At 38.1% G+C, this 19,963-nt stretch overlaps 1 protein-coding gene across 8 annotated transcripts in view; it reads left to right on the top strand.

Moving 5' to 3' along the window:
• The window catches only part of LOC142408256 (solute carrier family 22 member 16-like), a 53,865-nt gene that overhangs the window by 12,272 nt on the left and 21,630 nt on the right, over positions 1 to 19,963 (top strand). For 2 of the 8 annotated variants that reach the window (XM_075498544.1, XM_075498548.1), the window contains exons 2-7: positions 7,701 to 8,177; positions 10,987 to 11,104; positions 12,968 to 13,517; positions 15,379 to 15,506; positions 15,901 to 16,010; positions 16,517 to 16,616. In XM_075498544.1, coding sequence (XP_075354659.1) covers positions 7,701 to 8,177; positions 10,987 to 11,104; positions 12,968 to 13,517; positions 15,379 to 15,506; positions 15,901 to 16,010; positions 16,517 to 16,616 — 1,483 coding nt within the window. Of the gene's footprint in view, positions 1 to 7,700; positions 8,178 to 10,986; positions 11,105 to 12,967; positions 13,518 to 15,378; positions 15,507 to 15,900; positions 16,011 to 16,516; positions 16,617 to 19,963 lie in introns of those variants that run through there. The other 6 variants (XM_075498547.1, XM_075498545.1, XM_075498549.1 and 3 more) reach the window with 6 other exon arrangements.

Genomic DNA, 19,963 nt, shown 5'->3' with positions numbered 1-19,963 from the left:
TTGGAGCCGTGACCTCAAGTTCGAGGACTGCTTTACTGGTACCTGTATGGGTGCAAATGTACCAGAATTACAAAAATTTATTTCATACTAATTTTGATAATCAAAAAGAAGGCTGACCAGAAGAAGGTTAGAAATTAATGTACACCATTTCATGTTTGACCATTGTTTTCAGTGATAGTTTTAAATTTCCACTTTTTTCTCCCTTTTATTGCTTTATTTCTACTAGTTATACGGTAGATACTATAAACATGTGAAGGAGAAAAACTACAGTTGCTCCTCACAGCAACCAAGAGAGATGTTTGGTTGGCATTTGTTACACAGGCAGGTCTTGTAGATCTCTCTCCTTACTAGATAATCCATCTGCAGATGGATCCTTCCATGGCAGGTTACATAGCATTTATCTCCCTTTCACCTAAGGAGCCTAGAGTATGGTGCAAGAGCTGTGCTAACCTCTAAAGTTGCCAAGCTGTTCAAAGTTCACTGTTGACTTCTCCAGAACCCCTTGTAGTTTATGCATGCAGGAAAGCTAGTGGATATAGCCCCAGCAATTAAAAAGTTACCTCTCCCCGTGATGTGTTCCCCCTCAACCAGAAGTTACTTTCACAGTAAAGTCAAGAGTGGAACCTGTGTGTGTAGCTTGGTTGCTTGAGTACAAATCCAGAGCCCTTGCACCTAGTCCAGTTCCACTCTCATTGAACCAGAAGGCTGGGCATTGGGCTGAAGTGGCCGAGGTGTGAACACACCTTCCTTCTGGCTGGCTCTCCCCTGGGGGCAGTGGCCCTTGGCAGAGGGGCAACAAGAAATATCAGGACATCTTTAATGGCAACTGCCCTTTCTGCTGTGCGTGTCTGTTCATAGCTGAAAGCTATGCTACTAAACTGATGAAACCCAGCAATATTTATCAACTAGATCATTTTGTCACAAGTGAGGACAGAATGTGCCTGGATTTAGATAGCCAAAACCGAAAAATTGTTGCATTAATTGCAAAAAAAAAGAATTTTAAAAGTATGGCCCTAAATTCTGTAGCACTAATTATTGATTTTTACACTGACGTGACTTTCTTCATCTAAGCTGTTATACCAAATGTGCAGTAGTGAGCAGCCGAACAAATTCTGGGCTTGTCTTAACCAAAGGGAAACATGCACAAGTTTAATGGGATTGAAGTGTTACAATTCTTCAGAGGATCAGTTTTAGATGATTGTAAGAATGATTCAGTAAGTGTCTGCTGTTTGGTGACTGCATGTTGATGCACACATTCTCCCCAGTGATGATACATAATTCCTGGAGCCTTCCTGATCTCTATAGGCTTTCTTATTCCTGTTGCATCTGTGCTGTTGGTATGTTTCAACTGGATATCCTACACAGCATCTTCTGCCTCTGAAAACAAATTCTGGAAATAACCATCTTGCTGATGTGGGCTGAGACCAAGTCTTAGTGTAGTTTAAACCACCCTTAGGAGGGAAGGAAGTTTACTCTTGACACTGTAAGTCCAATAAGGCCGTGTCTGTTATATATTTGAGGCTGCTTCCAAATCTGCATCTCTGCACCATAGCAAAAATACTGCTCCTGAGTCTCATTCAGCTCCTTTCCTCTCAAAAAATAAATGTGTAAGTGCATCACAGCTTTTTGGTTTAGAGTGGAAAGAACGCTGAATGGCTTTTCTCGAATTAAAAAAACCCAGGATGAAATACAGAGGTGAAAGTGGTTACTGAACACAGATTCTTTCGGCAATAGTAAATATCTGGAAATTTCTTTCCACTGAAACCATCCTGTTGAGTGTACACTGCACAACAAAAACACTGTGTTTTCTGACTAAGCAATTTGCTAACAAGGTGGTTGAAAAGACAAACAGTAAAAATAGTTCTTGTAAAACCTGTGGAATAGTACAAGTCTTTTGCTAATCACAGAACAGCCTTGTGACTCTATCCTACACTGAAAGGATTTTTAAAGTTTTATGTTAGCTTTTGAGGAGTATCTAGTAATTCACCCTCTCCTCTCTTCCGTGGACAGACAAGGAAACAAATAGTATCAGAAACATTTTATTTAACATAAAATTAGTATCTAACAAGGTTTGTCCCATCTATACTCTGCAATAACTGACAATGGTAAAAGTACTCCGAGGCTGGGGATTTATTCTCTAATGTATATGCAGCAATGTCCACTTCAGATATTTTTGCATGCCAGATGTACCACCTTTCAAACCGACTGGTGCAGATTGTTTGCATGGATGCAATATTAATTGGATCAAGCAACTAATCTGGCTTGTTTTATTTTTTTTAATCATCATCTATTTTGACTTTTTTTTTTAAGTTAGATCAGTTTCCCAGATAAAATTCACAGCCAGTCCACATAAAAAGTACCACTGCAACTGAGGGTAGAGTGCACTATGTCTCAGGGGATTAATAAATGGTGGGAAAGGAGAAGGGAGGAAATATCTTACAGTGACAGTGCCACAGAGTATGTCGTGTCATGAGACTATGGCTAGAGCAACAGTGGTCTGAGATCTAGTTCATTATCTTTATGGAGGAATATTTCTTCCATTCAGGTAGTGACATTACGATATTACCAGTTGCTTTTCTTACTGGTGAGATCTTAAAACTTGTGCAGGAGAGTCAGAAAATGTAAAAGTCTTTTTTACTATAAGCTGTAAACTGAAAAAAAGAATAACGGTGGAGAAATTTCACAAAAATATTTTAAGAAAGACTGGAACATTTTCATGTTGTGTCTTGCTCAAGCCTTTGTGAAGACAGTTTTATGCTCATTTGACTTCTGGCATTCATTAAGCATCTCTATGCTGGAGCAGTAACCTACAAAGTCTTCTTGACTTCTATATTTGACCATCCTAGCAAGAGTGGCAAAATGTACTTGCCAAATAATTATCTCTCATGGCAAGTCACTGAAGAGATGGAAAAACACTGCGAGAGATTATCATACCTTTCAGGACAGTCATCGTGTTCACAGATCTTAAAAATTGCAAAAAGTGTGCTTTTTAAAAAGAAAAAAAATCTGTAAAAGAGGTATTGAAAACTACTACTTGCAACAATATATATTACATAATCTGATGTGTGTATGTGAAGATAACTGGCATATAAAATACCCTTGCCAAAAACTGCCTTTTTTGAGATCAGTCCAGGAAAACAGATCACAGACTTTGCTGAAAGAAGCCTTGCTTTCTTTTGGTGAATTTCACTAGTATTTATTCTTAACACTAGTATTTATTCTTAACATAGTATTTATTCTTAACATTTTGATGCATGAGCAGCAGTATCTCTTTATTCAGGGAAATTTAACTTTTAAAATGGAGTTCAGTGAGTTTACTAAAAAGATTATATTACATGTTTGCATGCAATAGAGAGACTGAAGCTTAGTAATAAAAGAGTTTCTTATCAGTCCAGTGTTCTTAAATTAAGAATTTGGGAAAAAAGTTAATCATTTACAGTAGGCAGCAAGGACAGCATAGACTTTAGCCTGTGCCTGAGGGTCAGTGAAGTGTATGACCTGTATACGTTCTGCTGTGACCCCCTGCCCCAGCACCACCAGCCGCAGGGGCTGCTGCAGGCCCCCCGAGCGGGAGCGGCTGTGCTCCCCCGGCACCAAGTCCTCCCGCAAAGAGGAGAAGCTGCTCAGCCGCCACGTGAGCATGGGCCAAGAAGCAGCCCCAGGGTTTTAAGAGTGGGGAAGAGCATTGACAAGGCCACAGCAGGAGGGCTGAGATAAAACTCATGCACCCAAAGGTCTAACAGGAGGGATCCCAGGCTAGTGATAGAACAGGCAGCAGCTTTATGTTCCTCCTTGCTCAGCACTGTCTGCTGCCCTGACCTCTCTTCTAATCAACCTGTGTCTACCATGAGGCTGGGCCTGTGTCTTTCTCTGTCCCTTTTCAACCTTCAGCTGTTCTGGCAAGCAAAGTTCAATGCATCTATAGTACTCTCCCATCCCATGTATCATCCTCCCTACATAGTTTTCATGCTTTCTACATGTTGTCACTAATGGCCTAATGAACTCCTTTTGGTAACTATGGAAGTTCATGAATTTCCTGACCTCTATACAATTGTTCTTTCAGGAAGAAAAGCCCTTCCTACCCACAGGAGATTCTCGTCAGCTCATAAGGTTGGGCTTTTCAATCTAGCATTGATGGGGATGCTGTTACAACACTACTGTAGTCAGCAATGAATTTTGCCTTCACAGCAAAAGAGGGCTTTCAGGTTGGTTTTTTTTTTGTGTGTGTGTTTTATATAAATATATATATACACACAAAGAGAGGCTTAGCCAGCCCATTGTGGAATTTTACTGGAGAGAGCAGTAGGTAGTTTTTACAGGCAGGGGAGCAGCCCATTCGTGTGGTGGCAGGGCTGTGGGATTCCTTCAGCCACTGGTGCTGCCAAACACTTTTCTAGCTTCACATCAAGCCTTATTTTTCCCTATTCCTGCTTCCCCTGCCTGCTTCTTGGCTTTTTTTATTGAGCAGTTAGAGGTTAAAAAGTGCAGTGCCATCCATCCTGCAGGATTCTGCAACAACATGGCCATTTTGCTGTAAAACCACACACTTTCCTGTTCTTAAATTGTCATAAACAGCATAAATTATGTCTCTTAATGTATATCTGGCATTTTGTTTGACGTTTTGTGTTTGCTTAGCATAGGTGCTGCAAATTAGGTAAGAAAAATAATGATACTACAGAGTGGATTTCTTCGTTGGAACTGAATAAGATTTTCATAACATTGAAAATGGAAGAATGTTTTTACAAGAATCAGTTATCTCTAGTTCTAAGTTAAACCCTTGAAAGATGGGTGAAATATGGCATGACACAGATATTTCTTTGAAATAAATCCTTTATAGCTTTTTATAGAGGTGGAAACTGTTCTATAGGACACAAAGGAAAAATGAGGAAAGGGTAAGGGACTGTAATTTATATAGTTTTAGAAAGTAACTAGAGGGAGATAACTGATAATTCTGTACAACAAAGTGATAAAAGACAAGGAAAATTTATTCAAGGTTGCACAAGGATGTTTTATAAACTGCTAATAGTCTTACAGGGAAAAAGGGGACATCAAGATTAGATTTAATGAGAAACTTTCCAACAGAAAGATTTGACAGTGGAGCAGTCTGTCAAAATGGTTATTGAAGTATGATCACAAGAAGTGTTCAGGAAGAGATAAGATAAAACTCTCAAGGGAGCAGTTAGTGCAGAGATTAGTTAGACCTGATCAAAATCGTAGCCCTGGTGATGCTCTTGGGATTTGGGTTTTTAAAAAATAATGTAATGCATTGGTTCATGCCATCTTCTCAGTTTGTATCCTTACAAGTTGTTATCTTCTTTCAAGCCTCTCCAACAAGAAAGGGCATAAATATATTTTTCCTGCTCACTCTTACTGGGTAGAACAGAAATGATGAACCTGATATTTCGTGTACTGTGAGAGCTAATTAAGAAACTCAAGATGAATGTATGGGAATTTGAAATTATTTGATTCTTCCTCTGTCTGGGAAATACCAACTGGGCTATCTGACACTGCGATTTCACGATGCATAATGACAGATGCTGAAAATACTGGGGATCCTGGTTCTGGGTATGCTGCTTTTTGTTAGCTAGTAGAAGATGTAACTGCACAGCTTCTAGGGATTAAACTTGCTAATTTGCTAGAGGTCTTCTAGTCCTGATTTCAGTCATTCTGCATACTGCAACAATAGCTCAAGTTGTTGAATTTGGTCTTGCTCTGCTATTTTTAAAACGAGTTTGTGTCTTTTGATGGGAATAGTTAAAATTAAACTAGAGAAGAGGAACTAAAACATGTTGCTGACCATATTTGTCTGCATTAATAGGGGGACAAAGGTTACATTTCAGAATAATCTTTGCTTTTTTGTGGTCCAAGATAGCCCAAAAGCTTTTCAGAGCAGGTTTAGCCTTGCTTTGATTTATGGCTAGCTACTTCGACCTCAAGAAGCTGTTCTCTTTAGAGAGGATTGATAGGCTTAAGGGACAGCATGGTTATGTTCAGTTTCTCTTGACCATATCTCTCACAAGGTTTGTTGGGAAAGAGCAGCACAGCACCTGTGTGAGGATTGCCTTGCCAAGTCTTCAAGAGGGAAGTGGAGCCAGGTTTTGAGCTGCCACAGTGGGTTTAGCAATTCAGCCCTCTCCTCCGACTGCTGTGGAAAAGTCAATAGACCTGTTGTCAAGAGAAAGGGAGGTAAAAAGCACTCCATCTGAACAGCAACAATGCCATTGGAAAGACAGGATGGGCAACTGGGTTTACATTTACCAAGGAAAGAAAGAAGAATCACAAGATAAAAGGCAGAGGAGAATGAGGATGGTGAATGGAGTTAGGTTATACATGAGAACTGTTTAATTGGAAAGGTTAATTGGACATTAAGACAATGTATCCAGCAAATTCTATTTAAATACTTTGGTTATAGATAGTTTAGCAATTCATTAAAAATGGTGATGATAGATGATTTGACCTTTATTACGGGAATTCAAGGCTAGATTAGATACATTTCGGAGAGGAGTGATCTGCAGGTTGCATTTGTTACGGGGATTGGAATTGTTCTGACTTTTCCCACAAGACATTTCAAGGCAATTGTTTTTTAGGCATCATTTCCTATAACTTCAGCAGAGATAGCCTCTGATGATTTAAAAAAAAGCTGCTTTTTGTTTGATACTACCAAGGCCCAGCGCATACTGCAGTAAGGATGTATATATAGAAGCTCATTGCTTCAAATTAGTGCAATTGATTGGCCTTCAGGAAGTAAAAAGTGGAAGAGAAACCAAAGCTATGTTGTTTTTTCTGAACAGATGTTGTACTAATTATGTGCATAATTTTAACATTTAATTGAGAAAAAGACTCCTTATGCTTACATTATCAGAAACTGTCTAAATTTGCAGTCAGTAATACTAGAGTTCATTGCAAGTCTTTCAAAATTCAGAATACATGTGCAATTTATGTACTAAGATTTACTTGCATCTCAAGCATGTTTTAAGAGCAGTTAAAATGCCAAAAATCAGGCTATGCATAAAACATTCTTTTACCGTGTTTGCTTTATGATACAATCTTTAATGCATAACTGCACTGTTTAAGCCAAACCCCAACCCAGTTTACAGCTATGTTTTGGTACAAAACATTTCACGCTGTTCAGATTCTATCTTCCTCTACGTGTGTCTACACGTATTCTCTCTTTGTCTTTCGGAGGCAATAAAGAGAGATGGAAGATAGATGGAATACAGTTATACAGATACAATTAGGTGAAATGAAGGGCATCATGTGTTTGGTTTGTTTTATTTGATGTGCATATCTCTATCCCTCAGAATCTGAGGTTGCAACATTTTGATTTTTCTAACCATTCCAGTAATCTAAGGCCTTATTTTGATGGGATGCGCTACACAGAATTGGAGGGTGGAAGGTTGCTTCAAACTAAGTGCTTAAGTTCAGAATTGTTTCTTTTTAAATGGTCTTCTCTGTACGGCTAAACACATGACTAAGGGCAGCATTTATTTCCTGACAATAGATTACTTCTGCTGTGGATCTTTTCTCATCTTTGGTCTCTTGCAGGGCTTAGCTAATATTGAAGCAGCACTATATAACAAAACACTAGACACTTTAATGATGTCTCCATTTACTGATGCTAGCAAAATAATTATGGAAAAAAAAAATCAACATGTATAGAGGGCTTTTCTTCAGTAAACTTTTTATCTTTCCCTTTACAGATTTCAAGCATGTGTTTATTTTGCATCTGTCTTTCAAGCTATGTCATGCGGTATCCATTACTTAGCGTCTGTGTTCATGGCTGTTGCTCCTAACTTTGTATGTGGGATCCCTGGAAATGTGAGTAGTGTTCTTTTCTACAATTCCTCTGAATCGACTATAGAGGACATCTGGACACTATGGACCTCAACAGAAAATTACATTGTAGTCCAGCTGGAAAATGGAGAAATTTGGGAACTTAACCAATGCAGCAGGTCCAAACGAGAAGTCAGTTTGGATCTGGCATATGAATACAAAGGCAACAAGTCCATATTTTCTTGTTCTGATGGATTTCTCTATGATGATACAAAGTGGAAGAGCACTGTTGTTACACAGTGGGATCTGGTCTGTGACCGAGAATGGCTTGCAAAATTAATCCAGCCTACATTCATGCTTGGAGTCTTGATTGGAGCAGTGATTTTTGGTGACATTGCTGACAGGTAAAGTGCCATCCTCTAAAAATTGTAGCTCCAGACTACAGTAACACCACGCGTATCTAACTGTTTTGTTGTTTTCATTAATTGTGTATTCATAATTATGTATTCACAATTCAGGAGGTTTGGATATTGTTTTATTCACAGAGGTGTTTTACTCAATTTCTTTTTCTGACAACAAGTACTAATTTTAAAACATATTCACAAATCATTTGCTTTTAGATTTTTTTTTCTTACTTTATATCAGCCATTGTTCTAGGCCTTGATCCCTCAAATTGCCCTATGCAGCTAGTATTTGCCCCTAGATTAATTTTTTTTTTTAACAGAAATAGCAATAGTTAGTAATAGCAACAGTAAAACCTGGGAGTAGATTTTCACCTCATTTTCCATGAGGAGAGATTCCCCATGGAAACATAGATTTTTATTTCTGGATATGATAAACAGCTGAAGGGCTACTAGAAGGTTAAAAGTCATGTATTTGAAAATCACAAATTTCCTAACCTCTCTCATGAATACAGCTCTGTGGGGCTGATGCAAAGGCTTTGCGGGTTTGATCAGGCCCCACATTCTTAAAATAAATACCCATATACTATTTTTCCTTGCTGTCCAATTGTAGTTTTTTCCTGAGTGGTTAGCTTAAACTTCAGTCTCTTGAAGGTTAGTCTAGATAGGAGGAAAAATGGTTGTCAGTGAGGTGTGCTGTAATTTCATTTATTTACCAGCACGTACAAAGTTCTGTTTGAGTACGAGGAGAGTCAGTCTGTGGAGGGACTTGGACCCGAGCAGTCCCTTGCTCATGGTGCCAAGGCTGTCCTTCAGCCCGCTCCCCTCCAACATTTCCTCCCTGGATGTTATCTCAGATCACGCACTGAGACCCAGCATCAGAGTTGGACTCAGAAGCAATAGTGAGATCCAGGATGCACGTCTGTATCCTCCTGCTTCTCTTGGTTTTCTCTCTCAACACAAACACACGTATTCCTACCTCAGAAGAACACCCAGCCGTGCCCTTCTATCCATATGAGAGTCAAATGCCTAAGCTACGTTGTATTTGGTTTTGTCTCAGGCAGTTTATGTACTTGTGTTTTGCTTTGAAGGCTGGTTTAGTGTTATTTACCCCTTTCTATAAAGGAGCTTGTTGTCTAAGCTCTGTTAGGTGGAGGGTGACGTTTTATCCCACAGCTAACAGTATGAGTGAAAAAGGATACCAGGCGTGGTGTTTTCTGATTTTCCTTCATTAGCACAATGCTACGGTGTGACAGTTACAATATGGGAATGCAAAAGTAAAGATGATCTTTTTTTAATTTGGCTTTTAGAACACATGGAATCAATCCTGGCTCCCGATCCAAGGCTTTGTAAAACCATATTTAATACAAAACCAGAATATAATGCCAACATTTGTTCTGCGTCCCTTTAAATCATTCATAGCTTTATTAATTAATACTCAGACATGATTTATAAGGTTATGATCATATTGTTCTCATTTCCATTAATTCAAACCATGGGCAGCCAGTTAAGATAATACACACATTCTGAGTTGCAGATTTACAACTGTAGATTTTACAGCTGAAAGTTATTATTTTCTGACACATCCTGGCTGGTGGGAAATAAGTTTGTGGGTTCCTCCCATTCCCAATTAACAGATTTCCCAACAGAAGAGCTCTGACAGCTAGGACTCACTGGGATCTCTTCTGGCAGGGGTCAGAGACCAAATGTGCATGACTCCAGGTCAAGGCTGGAAAAAAAGAGGAGTTGTTATAATGTAGTACCAAATACTCACGGAGAAAAACCGACAAATGAGCCCACATCCCTGAAAGTCCTCAAGCTCTCTGTCTAAACATAATATCCACATCTGTGAAAAGCTGTTCACGGTGGAGTAGATAATAAGAGTCCAAGAGAATATTATCAGGGAAGAAAAATGATTCCATGCATTTTGTATTACAGAACGTTTGTAGATAGAATATAATGAATCCTCAATAGAGTCTTGTATATCTACTGCAGATTTCTAGGTTTTCTCCTCAGATGAGCTTCTTATTGATAGCATGTGCTCACTTGTTTAGGGACAACTGGCTCTACTTGGTGTATTTTCTCCCTGACACACGGGAAGAAGATAAACAAATAGAAGTTCCTTTTCACTAAATGCCCTTCTGTTACACTGGAAATTACTATGTTGTTGATGGGAAGCTAGTATTTGACATGATTTTTTTTGCTGTTAGTATACTAGCTTCCTGGATTTCTGTGTTTGTATGCACGTGTGCTGTGATGCAATCAGAAAATTCAGGAGAACTATGTAATTGTCACTTACTAGAGAATTCAACGTTGAATAACTGGACAAAGATATGTTACAGAAGCCTTTCATTACTATCCAAATTGGTTGTTACTTTGGCAAGAGATGGCATGTGTTGATCACAGCTAACTTTTGTTAGAAATTATTAACTAGACATTACTTAATATAAAATATCTGAAAAAGCGAGTCTTACCTACTGTCCTCATAAATAAGACAGAGTAAATTTGCAGATTAGTTATGTAGAAGTTAAACTTGAAGCTGGAGGTGAGCATATGTAACGCCCACTTCTCCATGTTGCTTCCAGCCAAGAATTGTGGAATGGAAGTTCCATCCATAGGAGCTTCCTTTTCCTTGGAAGTTGGAATTACTGAAAAATTAATACAGGTAACTAAACCAGAGTTTCTGTGGTGAGTGAAAGTATTAAGTATAGTATTTTCAGACTCACTTCCAGATAGGCTCTCTGGAGTTGCAGGTGTATTTTAATAGAATGTTTGTGGCTATTCATAATTTTATTACCGCTGTGATTTGCAGACTGGGAAGACAGCGTGTTATATGGTTCACAAGTGCTGGTCAGTTTGTATTTGGCATCGCAGTGGCCTTCACATTTGACTACTACAGTTTCATGATTGTGCGCTTTCTCCTTGCTATGGTAAGAAAGGATGTTCACCCTGGCTCTTTTTATGTGTCATTTCCTACCCCTTCTCAGGAAAACCTCCCTTTTGTTCTTATTTCCTCCGCTATTCCATTATTCTAAAGGCCCCTCTGTTGCACTTATTTCAGCAGAGCAGGGAGAGTCTGAATGTTCTTGGACCACAGCACTTTTCCTCTTTGAATTAATAGAAAGCGTCTGTATGAAGCAGTGTTTGGTACTTCCTCCATCCCAACCTCTGCTGGACTGGTAATTAAATACCACGTGTGAGCAGCAAACTCTGGATTCTGCATTGCAGCTGCCATTGCCTTTCTCCTTATTGTTAGAAATGGAGTATATTTTTCTTAAAATAACAAATCTATAATAAGTATGTTTTTTATCTCTAGCATTTTGAGTGGTGGAGGAGAGATGCACATTTTCTCTTCCATGCATCTCTTTGGTCTTTTAAGCTACATCTGGAATACTAAATACATAGGTAGACATGTTTAACACCTAGATGTTTATAGTGTACTTAAGGGTATTCCAATATATGTGTTTATGCATATCTATACACATACTTTTATATATATGTATGATATATATCCTATATCTGATATATATTCAATATTTATACATAGTAACCAATTTTAAATTACTATTTTACATCTATATAATATTTGTAGTCTTTCTATATGACACATAAAGAAATTAGAATGCTATCACAAGAAAAAATATGTAACATTTAAAGTTGGTTAGAAATTTGAAAATAATCACATAATTTATTTTATTCCTGCTGACACTGCATTAGTCAAGACAGGACCTCCCTTTGGAGCTCCCTTTGCCTGATAAGAGCTCAGAAGGATTTCCTAGCAGGAAAAACTGCATGGGCATTTCAGCCATGAACAGTGAGATCAGCGAGAGGGGCTGTGGTAGTTCAGAAAAGCAAAAAGCTTTGACCAGACCGATGCTGTAGGTTTTAGCTGCCCACTGGGACTGATTTGCGAGATGGAGGTCTAAAGCTCTAGCCCCGTGCCACTGAGATCAGCGCAGCTTTCCTATCACGTTCAGTGGGTTCAGAATCAGAGATTATTAACTGGAATATTTTTAACCAGAAAATTGATTAATCAAAACAATGTACTGGAATATTTTCTAGTCTAGATTTTCTAGCTGTGTTTTGAAATGCGTTGAGATACCAAGAGTTTAACTGTTGCTAGAGAATATGAAATATATATATTCAATAATATATATATTCAATGAAGAAATACTATAATGCAGAAATACTACATGCCAGTAATTGCATTTGCTAGATAACATATGAGAACCTATAACCATATATATGAGATTCTCTTCCAACATTATAAAAATTTGATTTAATGAGATAATTTACCAGGGTGTGGAAGGTAATCCTCAGTAAATTTGCAGTTCCCTGACGTACAGATTTTTAATAGTCTACTTAAAAGCCAAGGTCAAGATTTTCAGAAGTGACAATTACTTCAGGGGACCTTATTTTCCTGAGTGTCCAGTTTGCGATGTCATTAAGGGACCTGATTTTTGGAGGTGAAGGGCTTAGTGACATCAGCAAATTAGGCTCTTTTTCAGGTGTCTCTTGCTGGCTCTCCCCCACTACAGAGAAGCATCCAAAATCACTTCACATTTTTAAATACAGTGTCTGGGCAGTCTGAAGGTTTGGGTGAACTTTTTCTCCAGCTGATTTGTTTTCAGGGTTGCCTTTTTTTCTGTCAGTGTGGGACATGCCAGTGCGGTGGCAGTTAAGTGTACACAAATGTGGAACACTGTTAGCTGTTTGTTTTTACTGCTGTTGCACAAGGAGAGTAGATACAAACCTCACCCTCTCTCTTTTTTTTCTCTCTTCCACCCCCCCAGGTTTCAAGTGGCTATCTGGTTGTGGCTTTTGTTTATGTGACTGAATTTGTTGGCATTAAAGCACGAACCTGGGCTTCTATGCATGTCCATGCTTTTTTTGCTATGGGAATTATGGTTGTGGCACTCGTGGGATTTTTGGTTCGGACCTGGTGGGTCTATCAGATATTTCTCTCCATAGCGACTCTTCCCTTTGTCTTGTGCTGCTGGATGCTCCCAGAAACACCTTTTTGGCTCCTGTCAGAGGAAAGATACGAAGATGCACAAAAAGTAATTAATATAATGGCAAGATGGAATAAAGTAAGCACTCCCTGCAAAGTTTTTGAACTGCGCTCAGTCCAACAAGATGATCTAGTCAGTGGCAGAACGAGTGACAATGACATGTCCTCAACAAAGAAGCACAACATCTTAGACCTGTTTTGTAACTGGCACATTGCAAGAAGGACCATCACAGTCTGGCTGATCTGGTTCACTGGGAGCTTGGGGTACTACGTCTTCTCCCTCAGTTCTGTCAGTCTAGGAGGCAATGAATATTTAAATCTCTTTCTCATAGGTAAATATTTTTGTACCTTACTCTGTTTACAACAGAACTAGAACATAACATTTAGAAACATCTATAGATTTGACAGCCAACTTTTTAACTTTGTTCATTCAATTATGAACCTCGTTCAAAAAGTTTCTTGCTAAGTCTTCATAAAGTTGACTAACACAGGAGTATCATTCACTCCAAATCTCACTGTTTCTGGAAAAAAAAAGATAATTTAGAATTTATTGGTGTAAAAAATTCTTCTCCGTCTATCTTTGTGATTGTAAAGCCATATTCTGCTTGTCTCCTCTTTGCCCTGCAAGCATATAGCAGATCTACACAAACACCAAGGGAAGCAGACCAGCAACACAAAATTGACATGGCTCTGTTAAAGGCACAAACTAGGAAAATGAGAGAAAAAAATTGTTCCTTTAATCACTTACAGTCGTGATGTATTGAGTCTGTCTGTGTAGAAAATAGATTCATAATTCTCAGAAGCAAGAATTCTCAAATTTTAATTTTCTCAAAAGTATATTTTTAACTTAGTTGTAGTATTCTTTTAATTTTGCTGGTCTGGCTGTAATCTTCCTCTGGTATGTAAGTTGTTTATAAAGGCAGCTCGGTGCATGCAAGTCCTAATTGAAAGTTTGTTAAGGTAAGTGGAAATATTCTACTGACTTCAGAAGACTCTAGATCAGGCACGCAGCTCTGAGTCAGCAAAGAATTAAACCATGCGCTTTGCTTTATGCAACTGAGTGCTCTCAGTAAAGTGAATGTGACTGTTCATGTACGTAAGCACACAGAAGGACTGGGGCACTCATGAATTCAGTTTGTGTTGACACGTATTATAGCGTATTGGTAGACTGACATGTTGAAGAGTGGATGCTAGTATTGCAGAGAAACAAAAATGTTATGGTGGAGTACAGTGCATAAATCACTGTATCCACCTCCTTCAAAAATATTTTAGCAGACTAACATACACTGAATAATTGCAACCTGCGTTTACCAACACAGGCCCAAAAGATTACTATACGTGCTTAGTAAAGGAATGCAGAATATTTGTTCAGGACTATATCTTATGCTGTTCCTTGATGAGCAAGTTGGTTTAAAAAATGTCTGAACTGGCTTCGGCTCAATATAATTTGTCTAGGGGCAAATCATGTTTACACAGGGTTTGTGAACAGTCCTAGCCAGATGCCAGTTCCTTTAGAGCTGCAGAGGTTTTTCTCTGGAAAGAGACATTAGGAAGAGACGATCTGAGTAAGAGTGGGATATTGTAAGCAGCTGCCTTCTTTTTAATGGAGGAGAGAGAAAGCTGGAACCACACTCTCTGTATTTGTGGAGGTGACTCAGAAAACCGGACCTGGAGAGACCTTGCTTGCCTTTTACATTGGGGTGGTTTGGGGCTGAAGCTGGGGGAGGTGCCTGTGGCTTCGGTTCTGTGCCCAGGTGGAAGCCAGCAAATCCTGAGAGGTGTGTCGGTGTGACACCAGCAATATTCCTCGTGGGCACATTTAAGCTGTGATGTGATACCTGAAGCAAAAAAGCAGCAAATGGCAAGCTTTCAGTCACAAGTGCTAGCGTCATACAAACAGGACCGTGGCCTTGCTATTTTCTGTATTTTTCCACCCCAAAGAGAACTGGAAGCTGCTCTGTGCTGTGAAACCTGTTTCCCTGTCCTTCTCCATCCCCCACTACCATATTTTAGGCCATGCTTTCTGCCTTCTGTTGCCATTTCTGTTACCAAATGAACTAGCCCAACACACTGGTTATCTCTAGATTTCACTTATTTATTACCCCCTAGTTTAAATGAATCCCCATAAAGAGGAAGTTAGAGTTATAATATGAATATGTGTAATTATGACTTAAAATAATTTCATACTGACAGGTGCTGTGGAGTTGCCTTGCTATATCATTGCTTGCATTGGGATGGACAAACTGGGAAGGAGAAACACACTCATTCCGTTCCTTATTTTAAGTGCACTGATCTGTGTTTTAATTATGTTCATACCTCAGGTTAGTCACATACTGTTGAAAGTGTTCCTATAGTAGAAATTGATTTTAAAGGCTCTTAAGTCTGTAGAGGGAGCTGCTCTTTCTAAATCATATAGTTGATTAAAGGCTGTTTTTAAAATGCGGCTGCCAGTCTAAGATAGATTTCTGTATTTTCAGTGCAGGTTTCACAGTTTCATTGCTGCAGTCACATGTAAAATGTTCCCAGGGCTTCAGTGAACCAGGACTGGTAAAAAGTTATATGGACACTAGTTACTTACTGAGACCGATTTTAAAAAAGCAAGCAATAAGTATTGCTTCTTGTTTAAAGAAGGGTCACAACTTTTGAAGGATTTAAATTAAGTTTGGAACGGTGTTATTTTCTGGTGATTTATTTATTTGTGCTCTTTTTCAATAGGATTTCAATACACTAATTATCTTAGCAAATATGGCTGGAAAATTTTCAATAGGTGTGGCATTTGGCCTTATATATCTCTACACAGCAGAACTGTATCCAACAATTGTAAGGTAAGAACTTTCACCAGTCACATATTTTTCATTATTTTGCTGTTATTTCCTTTTCTTTGTTATGCTCCTGGGCCAGATCCAGCAGCTCTTGACATTAGTGGCAGTGGTGCAAAAGACTTGGAATGGGATGAGTTCCTCCGCTGCTTCAGAGTTGTCTAGTATTTGGCTGTATAATAATTTTTTATTTATTTTTCATTTCCCTGTGCATTCTTTGGTTTCATTGAGGAACTAGAAGAATACTCAATACTTTCTTAAACATTATTTATACCTTTCTTTAAAGTCCTGGTGGTTCATCCTTGCTCTCTGCTGAATGATTGTTGTATTTTTAATCTTAATTATAGAAGCAGCTGAATTTCATTACAATATAAATTTACACTGGTGTAGCAATAGCTTCCTAGTACCATTGCATAAAGACACCTATCATCCTACTGATGTTTTGAGTGTCTGTGCATTTCTGTTTGCTTTATCTGCCAGAATTCTTATCAAAGTCTTTGTTTTATGTGTAGATCGCTTGCTGTTGGAAGTGGAAGCATGATGTGCCGTGCAGGAAGTGTGGTTGCTCCTTTCTGTGTATATCTGAGAAGTGTTTGGATTTTCATGCCACTTGTAAGTATTTATTTCAATGGTGAATGTTTCTGGTTTTGAAAAGGTGTATGTGTCACTTGTTTTCTCAGGAACCAAAAGCTGAACTTTTATTTTGAAAAGGAAATTGAATGAACCATAGTTGTAAATTTTAAGTCTCAAAGTAACTTCATATTGTTCAAAATATGCAGCTAAACCAAAAGGGAGACTTTGAGTCACTGAAATCTTCTGGAAAGTTTTTACGATGGAAGATATACTTATGCACTGAATCCTAGTATAAAATTGATAAAAATATTTTCCATAAAAATATACTTTATCTACCATGTAACATTTAGGAAGTGTCATAATCCATACTTCTTTACTCTGCAGCCATAGCAGTTCTTGACCATGCTCATGATTTACTCTTACCTTTTTTCAAAGGCATAGTTCTTCCATTCTTGGAATTCACCATGGGTGGCTGTTTTTTCTTAATATTATTCCTTAATCTTTTCCATGGCTTCCCTGGAACATTGCATCTTTGGAATAGCCTTCCAAAAGATCAAGAATGTCTTATGCTTACTATACTTGGTCTTCATAGCTGTCCCAAAGCTCCTTTTTTGCATTTTTCATTTACAAGAACCGAACAAAGCAATTCATGAGATAGAAAAGGAGAAGCAAGTGGTATATTGATGAGGTTCATGGTGACTTTGACAAGCAACAGAACCTTGGATTCATTAAGCACATCCTACTTGTAGGTGACTCCAGGTCATGCTACTATTAGGTTTTGTCTTCTACCTCCAGTTGCCCCAAGAAAACAGAGGTGGAACCATTCCTTTGTGGACTTTGGGCATTTTGTCTGCATTATGTAGCTTCAAATCCATTTTGGACAAAATATTTTATGTATTTCCTGCTCACAAATGAATCACATTTCTTCGTTACATTTATGTTATGAGGTATTTGCTGCTTAGAAAACCTGTAGCTATACAATCCCGTTTTTACTCCTGAAGGATAATTTATGCTCATATATGTAAAAACGGAAGGAATTACAAAGTTTATATTAAAGCTTTAAGTAGAGAAGAGTTTATTAATGATTTAAAATTAAAGTTCTTTGAAAAACCCTTAGAATTCACTGTGACTAGCACACCAATGTTATATGTAGATTGCACATGTCAGAAGGTGAAAATGTAATGAGATGTGTCTTTCACCTAGATTCTTACTCTGATTTTGTCTACCATGTTGGACTTCCCTGAAAAAGTGGCTTTGTGTCCTGTTGATTTAGCAACTATAAAATCTTCAATTATAGATGCTAGAGATTGGTTTCAGAGAATTCTTGGGAACTTGTTTCATTATTTAAATTAATTACTTTCAGTTGTTTTGGATGAAAGTTAAGAGGGTGAAGCAGACCACAAATTAATTTATTGCCTCAAGCTCCTAAAAAATGTTTTCTTTCTTAATAATGGCCCCATACAAATGAAGATATCATCCCAGAAAAGATGAAGAAACATTTGCACAACAGAGTGGTCATGGGAGAACATTCTTTTTCTCATGTCAGTGTTTTGCCTTTACTGGCTGAGATCAGCTTTATCTGTGCAGAAGTGCTGCAGTTAAACCACAGATGGGGAATGCTCAAACAGGCTGGCGAGCAGTGCAAATGGCAGTATAAACAGAGGAATTATTTCAGCTATGAACAGCTCTCAGTGTACAAAAAGTATCCAGAGTATTTGCAGAGTTGTGTAGTAGTTCACAGTGAATATGTTTTCATTATTAACTCCTATTATAAAACATTTGTCAGTTTATTAAATAGGCTTGTCTTTAGTTGGAGCATAGCATGCAAAGTCTCAGGTAACATAAGTGTTTTGGAATGCAAATGCAATGGAAATGGTTTTGTAAGTAAACTGATATACATCACGTTGATCTATTGTACACACCACACATTCATTGTCAAGCCGTTACTATTGCTATTTGTCTGACAGTCTGCCTCCCATACAGTTATGCCACCTGTGAGTAATGCAAGCATCTCATTTGAATGCCTATAAAACTTGCCAAGTATGTTTTTCATGTGACAACTTTCTCGAAAACTTACAGTAAAGCAACTGCTCCATGTATAACCTATTTCTGTTTCTCAGCTGTTAAGAATTATGTTATGGTAGCCCTTTTACAGACTTGATTTTTCTCTCAGATAAACCATAAATTGTAAATTAAAAAAAACCTCCACTGAGGTCAGTAAAGCTAAATGAATGCAAATCCTGTGTCTAATACTAGTGGATTTTCAGGACATTGGTTCAGAACCATCAGATGTGGATATAAATATAAATAGCAGACTAGAATAATCATTTGTTCTCAGAAAGTATTATTTTGTAGGGTTATTTAATTAAAATTATCTTTTGTTCTAGACTAAATATATTAAGTCCTGGTCTTAGACCACTGTGAAATTAAAATTGTTGCTCCAGGTAGGGAGGAGGACATACGAAAAATGGTGGTAAATCTTTTTTTGAAGTTAGTTATGGTAGCTGTTAGAAGCTGCTGCCTGTACTGAAGTGTTGGGAACACTTTGAGAGTTTGACTAAGCAGAAAGTCAGATTTGAAAGACTCTGAAAAAGCAATGAATTTAAGCAGGTACTCCTGTCAAATTAACTTCAGTGGAGCTTAAACATACTTAAATACTTGGTACAGAAGTACACTTTAGTCCATAAGCATTTCACTCATTGACTATATCAGAAGATAATTTTCTGATGCTGAATTACATATTTAAAATAGTACATACATACAAAATGTACACATTTGTTATGAGCAAGCAAAGAGCTAATTATGTCAGGTGCCTCATGAAGAAGTATGCCAAGATAAGACTGCAAAAGACTTGCTTTGACTAAATGTGTCTAACTTCATTGATAAGTGTGGTTACTGCCCCTGAAAAGGTAGATGACATTTGAGAAGTCCTTTCATTAATATACTGTGACTTAATTGTTTCATATTCTGTCTTTCATAGGAAATACTGGAAAATGCTTTGTAGGGTCAGGGAGAAGGGAAACACATGGAATTAGTCAGTGTGCAGCAGCTTTCACGTTGAAATAAGAAAACTAACATGTGATGGAATAGAGTTAAGAGAGCTGAGATGAAAAGGAAGGAAAGATGGTGGTGTGTACGCTTACGGAATAGTGAGAGTTTGCAGGCGAATAAGAGGTAGGTTAATGAGGAAGGAAAACATGAGAAGAATGCAAAGTGTCTAAAAGGCTAGCTGAAACAGAGAAGACAAACATACTCAAAGCACACAGTGTTGCTTTAACCTTGTTCTGCTGGGCATCAGTAGTGACCCTGCTCTCATAAACTCCAAATGTACAGGTATCCATAAGCTTCAATATCCTTAACAGCCCTCAGTATCCTCAAATATAAAC

Source organism: Mycteria americana, chromosome 3, assembly GCF_035582795.1.
Source record: "Mycteria americana isolate JAX WOST 10 ecotype Jacksonville Zoo and Gardens chromosome 3, USCA_MyAme_1.0, whole genome shotgun sequence".
NCBI classification, from domain to species: domain Eukaryota; kingdom Metazoa; phylum Chordata; class Aves; order Ciconiiformes; family Ciconiidae; genus Mycteria; species Mycteria americana.
The sequence above is the reverse complement of the archived record's forward strand: the minus strand, read 5'-3'. Positions and strand labels throughout refer to the sequence as shown.